Source organism: Branchiostoma lanceolatum, chromosome 14 (genome assembly GCF_035083965.1).
Source record: "Branchiostoma lanceolatum isolate klBraLanc5 chromosome 14, klBraLanc5.hap2, whole genome shotgun sequence".
Classification (NCBI taxonomy): domain Eukaryota; kingdom Metazoa; phylum Chordata; class Leptocardii; order Amphioxiformes; family Branchiostomatidae; genus Branchiostoma; species Branchiostoma lanceolatum.
Window position 1 is genome coordinate 13,628,695 of NC_089735.1, and position 11,275 is coordinate 13,639,969.

The 11,275-nt window shown below is 43.9% G+C and overlaps 2 protein-coding genes across 3 annotated transcripts; one reads left to right on the forward strand and one right to left on the reverse strand.

The window, feature by feature from the left end:
- Positions 1-1,557: 1,557 nt before the first annotated feature.
- On the forward strand, positions 1,558-5,862 carry LOC136448539 (renalase-like). Of its 2 annotated transcripts, XM_066448142.1 has the most exons (4): positions 1,558-2,039; positions 2,968-3,304; positions 3,741-4,197; positions 4,428-5,862. In XM_066448142.1, exons 1-3 carry the CDS (start codon positions 1,579-1,581, stop codon positions 4,146-4,148), a joined length of 1,206 nt encoding a protein of 401 aa, XP_066304239.1. In that variant the 5' UTR covers positions 1,558-1,578; the 3' UTR covers positions 4,149-4,197; positions 4,428-5,862. The 2 variants fall into 2 exon arrangements, with proteins under 2 accessions (XP_066304239.1, XP_066304238.1); XM_066448141.1 differs by having other exon boundaries at positions 3,741-5,862.
- LOC136448540 (uncharacterized) lies at positions 5,760-11,221 on the reverse strand. Its single transcript, XM_066448143.1, has 4 exons — positions 10,986-11,221; positions 10,493-10,600; positions 6,307-6,473; positions 5,760-5,980 (listed from the first exon to the last, which is right to left on the reverse strand). Exons 1-4 carry the CDS (start codon positions 11,160-11,162, stop codon positions 5,851-5,853), a joined length of 582 nt encoding a protein of 193 aa, XP_066304240.1. The 5' UTR covers positions 11,163-11,221; the 3' UTR covers positions 5,760-5,850.
- Between the last annotated feature and the right edge of the window lie 54 nt (positions 11,222-11,275).

Genomic DNA, 11,275 nt, shown 5'->3' on the forward strand with positions numbered 1-11,275 from the left:
ACTATCTAGAATGGTGCCGCATGAAATTGTTGGGTGGCATAAGAATCAGACACATTAGTCATGATCAGTTAATGATATGTACTTAAAAAGCTTTGCATGGATATTTACTTTGAGGATAATGTTTTATTTCACCTTGATTTTATATGTGCTTCTTAGTTTGCACTGAGTATTAGACAGGTGTTGAGAGATATTCAATTAAAGGCATCCAGAGCATTTTATGAGGCAAGAAATTGAGAACTGTAGAAAATCCAAGCCCTTAGTGACTAGACTGATCCTGACTGTCCATCACAATTAGCGGTTCAACCAATAAGTGAGTGACTGCATGTCCATCAAATTTTTGCATTTTGAGGTTTTAATTTTGCATTTCTACGTTCTGACGGAGGTGAGCGGGGATATGGTATCAGTCAATTTTACTAGGCGCGTGAAACTAAAAGATCACCATGTAGCTTATTTTGTGCCACTTTTGATCAGAAATATGCACGCAAATGTGGGTAAACAGTGGCATTAAGCAACTAGAATATTTCCAGTTTTCAAGCCTCATAAGATGCTCTGGGTGCCTTTAAAGAAATATGGACAGTAGGTCACATTTATTATGTAGTAAATTGTCAGTGAGGTCTATCCTGAGTAAATGACAGGAGTTGCTTAAGTGCTATAATGTTGCTTTGACAATTGATTTGTAAAAGAATATTTTCACCAGATGCGATAATCTTAGATGTGCAATTTGTTAAAGACTCTTATATGACATAGCTATTTGCTATTAATGTTGCTAAATGTGCCATGAGAGGTCACAATTATATCATCATCATTTGTGAAGACAGTGTTGTGTCATCATTTCAAGAGATTTATGGTGAAAGAACACTAAATACGGATTCATAGTACTACAGGAAGACCTAATAGTTTAACGATACTTACTAATTCTATACTTTTATAGGGTAGAAATTTTCCTGGCTGGTTAGTCCATTGTCTGGACAAAGAACAATTAGGCCAAACCATTTTAATTTCTTGGTTAACGGAATTTTAAAAAAATTGCTAGATTGGAAAATCAGAATCTCAGAGGGAAGTTTGTACTTTGGTGCACACAATTTCAGGGAGTGAACAAGTTTTCACCCCAGCCTTCTGTTTCCATGATTTTTTGTGTGTGTGCTAAACTTAAAAGAAAAATCAGTTAACCAAGAACTTGAATTGGTGTGGCCTTATCATGGACCAAAAAATAAGTGAGAGACTGAAAGAAAGCTTGTTTTGTTTCAAGTCACATAATTTGTGCCCCCTAATTTGAAATGGAATAATCGCTTATAGTCTCGCGAGAATTAACGAGATTTAAAAGTCATGACGTGTTGGCAGACGACGTTACATAACTAGCAGACGACGCGCTACTGAAGCACACAAAATCTGCCGCTATTCCAGGTTTTTATGGCCGAAGATTGTTACGATTACTAAATTCTTTTCATCTTGGACAAAATTTCACGGCATTTTGGTGTACAACTGAAGTTGGCGCCAGAAATTCGTGCGCAGCAGCTCAGGCACCTCCTCTTGCCCCCCTCCCCACTTATTCCAGGACTGACGTTTTGTAACGCCACGATGGCGACCAACGTGCACGGACCTTCCGTTGCTATCGTCGGCGGTGGTATAGCGGGCCTGGTGTGTGCAGCTCGCCTGGGACAGCTCGGCATCACCGCCGCCACCGTGTTTGACACGGGAAGCCACGCCCCAGGCGGCCGGTGCTCCACCAGGAAAATCGACGTCGCAGGAAAAACGTTCCTCTTCGACCACTCGGCCCAGTATTTCACCGTCAGCGACAATCGTTTCGCCAAAATCGTCTCATTTCTGCATGCCAAAGGAGCCGTGAAGGTATGGAACGGGCCAGTCGGTGTACTGAAGGGGGGTCGGTTTGAGAGGAAGTCCAACCTGCAAGCGTTTGTGGGTACAGAGGGCATGAAATCCGTCCCAGAGTGCCTTGCTACTTTGTCAAGAGTGGAGAGGCCGGTTTGGATCGGCAACGTGGTCTGGGAACCTATGGCCAAGAAATGGAAAGTTGGCAAGTAAGTGTAGTAACTATGTACAGGGCTCGAAAAAGTGGGTGCATGTGCACCTGTGTGCACCCAAAATTGGAACTGTGCACCTGATTTGAGCTGTGGGTGCACCAGTGCACCTAGGTATTTTTGTAGGCTATAGGGTAAAAGTACTAATTGTACACTTGTATACAGAATATTGTTGAAATGTAAGTATCAGAACAAGTTATGCAACTATTTGTTTTACTTTATTTGATGTATTTAGCATTACTTAGAATTACAGATTGAAGTTCAAGAGAGGCAGTAGCATAAACTTTGTAATTATGTTTTGCTGACATTCTACTTAATTTTAAATTGTGCACCCAAAATTCATACTGTGCACCTAATTTCTTTGGTTGGGTGCACCAGTGCACCTATTTCCAAAAATGAATTTCAAGCCCTGATGTATGTGAGTGTGTGTGAGTGCATGTGAATGTACAAACGCGTGTATGTGTGCGTGTGTGTGCGTCCATGATGGGCGTGTGTGTGCATTTGTAGTTATTTATGTTCCCTGGTTGACAAGTCTCGATGTTACAGACTGTTATGAGTATATATTTAAATGCAACGATCCCCACAAAGCAAAAGTAGGTAAATATTCAAATGACTGCTTTATCATTAGAAAAAGTACCGAAACAAATGATTAGCCCTACTTGATTATAACACTATATCAAAAATGTATGCTAGCCCTTATTGCATTAGTAATTAGGATGTTAAGTTTTATTCTATACTTCTATTTTGCATTATGTTTAAGCCATACTTTGTACCATGCACAATTGTCGTGCAATAAAAAAGTTCTTCTTCTTCTGTCTTCTTGAAACAGATTACAAGGTACTGAGACATAAGATGTTACAATCTGCACAGGTCACTGTCAACTTACAAGAACTAACATATTATCTAACTATGTTCTTGTTCATAACAGGAATGGATACTTTGACTACCTTGTGATTGCACACAATGGGAAGTGTGCAGACCGTCTGATGGGCAATGCTGGGGCTCCGAAGATCCACGAACTTCTCCGAGTGCGCTTCACTCCCAAGCTGATCCAGAAGGTTCAGCAAATGCAGTTGTGCTCTCTGTGGGTGCTACTGGCGGTGTTTCCTACCAGCCTGAAGTTACCGTTCGAAGGAGCGTTCGTGGAAGACTCGGACGTGACATGGGTGGCAAACAATACGGCCAAGCTGGGTCAAAGGGCAGCTGGGGACGGCAGCGAGTGTTGGACTATTTTTAGCTCCCGACAGTTTGGAGCTGCCCACAAGGTGAGGGCTTTCATTATGTCAAAGTGTTCTTTCAAACTTCACAATCATTAATGCTGATCTTTGAACAGTCTTGTATCTTTTCTGTAATTTTCTAACTGTGATGTATTTCATGATGTTATCAACTTTATGCCACTTTGCATTGAATGTTAACATAATATTCATTTGTACATAAGATTATAAAATATTGCATATGGAGAGTAGGTGAATAGTACTCTCCAAGAAGAGCATGGGTTTCGGCTGGTTTTTGACGTGTTTTTAGGCGTTTTTGTCGGGCTTTCTACTTTGTATTTTTTTGTGCGGAGTTGGCTAGACAAAAAAAAACATGACAAAGTAGAAAGCCCGACAAAAACGCCTAAAAACACGTCAAAAATCAGCCGAAACCCATGCTCTGCTTGGAAAGTAACTGAATAGCTACTTTTTTATCTTCTGGTTGCAGGTGCCACAAGAGAACATCCCGCCAGGCAAAGCTGACGAGGTGACAAAGCGACTCCTAGCAGCCTTTGCAAAATCTGCAGGTCTTGATTCAAGGGCTCTCCCGAGTCCAACCTACACCAAAGTCCAGCTCTGGGGGGCAGCCGTTCCACTGAACGTGTTGGACGGAGCAGACTGCGTGTTCCAGTCATCGCAAAATGTGGGGATCTGTGGAGACTGGCTTGTTAGCCCTTGTATTGAAGGCGCCGCCGTCAGTGGACTGGCCCTTGCGGAGTCTATCCACCGCCATGTTAGGGGGGAGCGGAGAGATACAGGCCTCGGCTGTACATTTAAGCCTGTTCATGGACCTGCCATCGGGTCGTTTCCAACCAACAGTAAACTGGTTTTCAACCCTGGAGGAAAAACTGTTTAAAAGACTTGATCTTAAGCCTATCAAAGATTTCTTTTACATTCATAACATGCTAAGACCACACCATTTTAATTTCTTGGTTAACAGAATTTAAAAAAAATGCTAGATTGGAAAATCAACAGGAAAACAGAATCTCAGAGAAGAGTTTGTACTTTGGTGCACACAATTTCAGGGAGTGAACAGGGCCAGGTACAAGTTTTCAACCGAGCCTTCGGTTTTCATGATTTTTTTTCCTAAAATTAAAAAAAAAATCCGTTAACCAAGAAATTAAATTGGTGTGGCCTAAATGTGAGATTTTTAACAATGCCTTACAATAAGAGATTCCCTTGAAAATGCTCCCTTTTTAAAGAAGATGAATAATTATTCATAATCAGCAGAAGAAACAGAACGATGCACACGTTAGATAAGCAATAACGATTTAGTATTTAAAAAAAAGCTTAATTAAAATTCTTAAGTTCACACATCTAGCTGATGCATGGATTTCTGAAATGGTATCAAAATCGACATATTCATTACCCATTGGACTCAATGTTTCAATCTGTTGTACAATATAGTGACAAACTGTATCAGGTGGTCTGGTAAATTTTACTAATGTAATCAACTTTTCAATAATTTATTTAAGGCTGAAACAATAGTTGCCTTGATGACATATTCGACAACAAAATTATGTTAGAATTAGATTATGTTACATTGGGTTCCCCAAGTTGATGAAATGTGATAATTCGACTTTAATTACAATTTATGAAGAAAAGCTAGCGTTGTATCATCTGTATAATACAATTAGCAATTTGATGTTATTCTTTATAAAGCTACTATACTGTGAATTTCACTTTACTGTCCAACACAAGTACACGAGCAGAGATTATTGTGCAAATAAAATAACTACCTCAAATATGCTTCAAACATTATTGTACTTACGTCTCAAACATTTTAATCACACGACTTAACGTTTTCACTGATACTATGTATATCTAGCAGAATATATGTATCAGTTTTGCTCTTTTGAATAACCTAATCCATTGCAGCCCTCTTGTCTGCATCTACTTTTGTCCATCCACAGCTCCCACTATTTATTGATAGGTTGGGCAGGCATGTGAGGGCATCGATAACATGTAAACTAATCTTATATTCTACAGCTGGTAGTAATGGTAGTTATACTACGTCATAAAAACTTAATCCTCCCAGCAGGCCCGATATGCTCGGTTCATTACCTCCCATTGCGGCCCTGCAATTTCCAGCATGTGAACTCGCTTCTGGCGACGTTATTGACAGTTGCTCATGAATAATTAATGAGCTAGCCCTCTTTGGCACAAACAGCCGTTATGGCTCATGAATAATTAATGAGCGATGTAAGACGTAACCTGATTGGTTGATAGCCTCCCAGCGTCCTTTGCGCTTTTGCTCGAGATGAGTTTTAGCAAACCCTCTGATTGGCTGAAGCTATTTTGGTGGTGACGTCACCAGAAGTGAGTTCACAGGCTGAAAATTGCAGGGCCGCTATGGGAGGTAATCAACCGAGCATGTAGGGTCTACTGGGAGGATGAAAAACCTTTGGCCGCTACTTTAACATCAGGTTGTATGACATGGCCACGTAATAGTGGGCCCCTTATGCCTCATTACACAGTAGATGGATCTAAACTTACCGTGCGTCTACTTTGACCTATGGATGAAATTAAAAACTGTGGTGATCACATCGCATCACAGCTTATTTTAACCAGACGCTGACGAAGTTGGAGTGTCGTCTCCTGCCGTCCCGTGCGATGGGGGCGTGCAGGATGTCTGTGTCGAACCCCTCCACCATGTCATCAGTCTTCATCACACCTACTGCCACACACCTAGCGGATTGATAAGAAATTGCATTGGCTTTGACTGCTTAGACGGTTGTCAAGGAAACATTAGAACTCAGATATCTACCATTTCAACGCCAGCTTGTCTCTGTTTTGGTTTAGATCTCTTTCCATCTGTAATATTTCGCTTATGTTTCCTACTTTTGCTGTCAGCTATATTCGGCCACAAAGATATACTGATGGGTCATTGAGGGAAAGGGATCATATTCCCAATTAAAGTGTGTAGATATCGATAGCTATAAAAAGGCTAGTTGCCATTGTGCTACTGCCCAACTCAGTCTACAATGCTCCACTAACATCAACCCAGACCTTACCTGTCAGAGAAGTCCACTGTCCCTGCCATGTCCGAAGCTAGGCCCGGGAAGGCGCCGCCATTCTCCGGTCTAGGCAGCACGCCGTACTTGTTCTGATAGCACACCGACTTCTCTCCGTCCCATGACGTCACCACTACGGGGGTCAACTTCTCAGCAGACACTGAAGACTGTGAACAACATGGACGATGTTAGTTTTATACAACATACCTTAAGGTAATAGGTGCTAAGCTGGCGAATGCATTAAGCTCATGGGACAGACCCCTTCCTCAAGTGATGGCGTTCAGCACCAAGGACAGGATCCATACACTTGCAAACGTATGTAGTGAGAGTCTGCTTACTTGGTGACGGTATTCAGTATAGAGTTGGAACCTGTCCTGTCTGTCACTGTACGAAATAACGAATTTGCGGGGTGGAAATCGTGTTCTACGTGCCTGCAAATTCGAGTTTTCCGTGACTCTCCAGGTCGTGTCGACCTGCCCAGCTCTTCTGCACGGGACCCGCGCAGTCCTGGGAAATACCGGATATGCACCACTTACGCTGCGCAGGAAGTGTCCGCGCCCTGTTAATTCTCGTGCAGCTAGAGGGAAACTCATACACATGTCCTGCCCAGTGAACGCTTTGCTGCCGGTATCTGCATAATTTAGCGACAATTATCACCTAATTATCATTTAATTACTCGTGCAGCTAGAGGGAAATTCATGCACACGTCCTGTCCAGTGAACATGATTGCCGCCGGTAGCTGCATAATTTAGCGACAATTATCACCTAATTAGCATTTCATTACCATCCAAGGTTTGACCAGGCCTGGTCTGCGGCCAAAATGCCCCCCCCCCCCCCCCCCAAAAAAAATATCCCTTATGCGCTTTCCACTTTCCCGGCCCAAAACCCTGTGAAAAGATGCTTTTATTGGTTCAAAATGGTGATTAAACTTTCATTGTTGTTTCTCCGTTATCCACGAATGCCACTATTTGCATTTTGCGGCTAAGTATCGGCTACAAAAGTTCCAAAGAGTGTGTTCCTTTTTTTATCTTGACGACTCCGCCGGCCACAGTCGCTCAGGTCAAATGAAATTCAGTTCTCAGTGCGGGTCTCCGTGATGCTGTCATTCCTGCACCTTTCCTTCCATATGCTTCAGATAAAAGCGCAGATACTCCCAGTCAGATTAGCTCGCTTGGTCTCGCATCAGTTGAAAGAGTGTCGTCCACAGTTAGTCTTGCAACAAGTTCTAATTGGGTCCTTGAAAATCCTTGAACTAGTAGACTGTTGCCTCGCTGACGATCCAGGTCGCGAGATTTACCAATGTTGATGTAGGAACACGACCAAAGCTTCTCAGTGTTCCCAGCGCCGTGGCTGCCTATACCTGGCAAAGAGGACAGGGAGTGGAGAGCATATATCCACACATAGCCTGTTTACCAGTCTCTACCGAACGGTTTAGTCTGCTATGCACCGATCCGTTTCTGTCAGTTATGCCTCTCCGTAGACCGAGCTAATTGATCCAAGTCCGTACAATTACCCCATGCGCGGTATTCTCACATGGCGGGCAGGTAACACTCCCTGCGCCGTAGAGATAACGCGGAACGCCCGATGGTATGGTTTCCAGGCTAGCCCACACACTAAGTCAGTTACTAGTAGTCCTCATCTGGGATACGTGTGCCAACTAAGAGATTTGAAAATAGCGACACGGGCGTTGATTGGCTGTTGTTTTCAAACCATATAGTATGTGAATTGCAATTGGCTGACAGTCATGTTTTACAGAGCCCTGCACAAATAAAGACACAATGAGTTGTGAAATGCCACGTGCCCGCTGGTCAAGTCTTTGTTGTGTAATTATTCAGTGGTTTATTTAAGATGCACGCTTGTACAACAATAAACTTCCGTGTTTACAGGTTAATAGTACGTAGAAATTACTTGTACGACTCAAAATTTAGTCAAATAAGTTCGTTTCATTTCAACACAGACCATTGCAACATAGACCATTGCAATTGATTTGCAAAAACAGAAAATCAATATGGACGCCGCAAAGACATTCCAATACACATCTTACAACATTATGCACAGCTTGTATCTTACAGACGACTCGTGTTTACTTTTTAAATACAATAATTCAAATCATGTCAAATGATCATTTCCCATACGCCGATTGGAAACCTTCGGGACCTTCCCGGCGTCTCTGCGGCGTTGGGAGTACCCGCCACCCAGACAGATTGGCCCGCTCGGGGGTATAGTTCGCTCCCGCTACGATGGCGGCGAAACTAAAGCTAAGAAGACGAGCTATCAGAACGGTTCACTATAGCACACTGGGTCCAGTAAAACACACCTAAGCCGACACGCAGAGACAAGATACCAGGCAAACCTCCTTGGTACACCATATATGTTACCACAAGAATATCCTTGGTTATCCATGCAACTTTTAGAGTACTCTGAAACCTAGCCTGGGTGCCAGACCACCGCGCTCCTGGCGCTAATCCTTCGGCCGGGGAAGCAACTCGCGCCGCCGCCACAGATAGCACACGGCCCACTAATTATCGCTAGCGCGATAGAAATCAGGGTTCGGCTGCCAGCGCCCCCGGGTGCCAACTCTATCCCTACTACTAGGTCTTCCCCGCCCAGAAGGGCTTATCATCGCATCGCGCGAAAGGTCTGGTATCCAGGCTATTTGAAACCCATACTATTGCCAGGGCCTCCACGTACGTACAAAACAGCTTGTCTGGTGCGCCCCTAACTCTCCTACCCTGGAGAAACCCGACTAGGGACCGGGCTGCTAGCGAGTCTCTTCGGCGGTCCGAGACTGTCAGCCCGTCGGATCTAAATTAACACTACGGAGAGTTGCAGCCCGGGGAGTGGACCGTGCCTTTTACCCGCAAGGACCGGTCAACTCTCGGGATTTTTTAGAACTCCCCCGGTGCGGTAATACAATTTCTATCGGCGGGCTTAGAGCTCTGGGCCGCCGACTGAAAGGGCGCGATAACAGTCTGGATCCCAGCGATCTAAACCGTCATAGTATCATTCGCATTCGGTAATATTATTTTCAATCCTACTACTACCCAACAGAAAAAAAAAATAGAAACAGAAATTTATTTAGTCCTTTACAGTCCTTAATTTATTAATGATTTTTGTTAAGTGTCGAACACAAAGTCACAGCAAATAAAGATCATTTGCCTATCACAGCTCCGTGTAGTTCACACACCGTGGCTTATAATGCGTGAGCTAAAGCTTATTGTTATCTACCCGGCAGGGTCACATGCGAGTGTGCAACGGCCTGGGAATCAACGCACAGCTAACTGTGCATGAAAACGCAGAATTTTCCCGGTCGGCACACGCCGGACCCGGAAAACTCTTCACACTTCCTGCCCGCCTCGGTTTTAACGGACGTGCGCAGACTCGGAAAGAACCGGAAACCTGAGCTTTCACGCAGTGTGTAGGACCACAATTGCCTCCCAATTTCCGTGATTTACTGTTAGCGGTAGAGACACGGGTAGGTTAGGTAGGGGTCGGAAACGATACCCGGAAATTTTGGCGATGCCTTAGGGGCGGGGCGACTGGTACTTCATTGATTTTCTAGGTCGTCGTCGAAGATCATGTTAGAGAAACGAGCCTTAGTCCAGTACGTACAGCATCACAATAGTTTCTACAGTCAAGCATGTTTACCCTATGGTAAGGCGACAGCACGAGACGTGTTTGATTCCTCACCTCACCTATCCCTTGACCTCTTTTGGGGTCGTTGGGGCACGTGTTTGATTAAAGGCAACCAAAGCAATATAAGGGCCAAAAATATGGAAATAAATAAAATGCTGAAATCTTTATGGTAGTGACATTTACTAACACTACTTAGCATATTTGCGTAATAACTTCCTACTTTGAGCATTTCAAACCCGCACAAAAATGTGCCGTACGATGATCCCCTGCCCGTTTCCAAAATCATATCCAGTTGTTTGAGTAACTGCTTTTTTTGGCGTGTTTGATGATCCCCTTAGTTTTCCGAGCCTACAAAAACTCTGGGGATGATTTCCTGTGAGTTCTCACATCACAACGATGTCATATTTGTGCATGATGGACGTTGCTATACATTGAGATAGTGTTGTTTGAACTAAATCATGCATAGAAATGACTGAATAAATTGACTTTCAAAATCTGATTAATTTCTGGGCCCTAATATTGCTTGGGTTTCCATTAATATAAAAACTACCTGTGCAGAGTGATCCCATAGGGACCCCACAGTTCTCCACTCTGGCAGCTGCCATTTGACCCAACGGCTCCCGAAGCCGTGGTCACTGTCTCCATTCGACATCAGAATCTGTGGAGGGTAAGAAAATACGGAAAATAGTCGTCAGACTGCAATAAACGTATAGAGGGCTGGGCGTGAATCTATTCCGTGTAACCGATGCAAAGTTATTCAAAGAAAGGTACCGTGGCCGACAGGAACAACGAGCAACACACACCTAGTTTGGCTGCCAAACTTGCGGTGTCGACGCTCTGCCAAACTTGCGGTGTGACGCGCCCAAAGTAGGTGTGTGCACGCCCAAAGTAGGTGTGTGCACACCCAAACTAGGTGTGTGCACACCCAAACTAGGTGTGTGCACGCCCAAAACACCCGAACTAGGTGTTGCACATTGTTCCTGTCGGCCACGGTAGAAAGCAGAGGCAGAGAGAAGTGAAGGGACTGAACATGTTGTTTTTACCTCATTTGCATGTTCTACTGCCAACATCCGGGCATCCATGCTGGCGTAAGTGTCGTCTGCAATCACCCGCGGGTACTGCAGGTCTCGCGTGTTGTGATTGGCTACTAGCCAGTTGTCATGGATATCGCCAACATTCCCGCCAATTTTGCCCACCATGGTCCAGCCTCCATGAGTCATGTCGCAGAACGCCTGCACTGCGTGATTCTCACTGGTCTTTATCCAATAGAAACCATCTTCAAGCCTAGATTGGAAAATATCATGATAGAACTTCTAATACTGTGCTTCACATA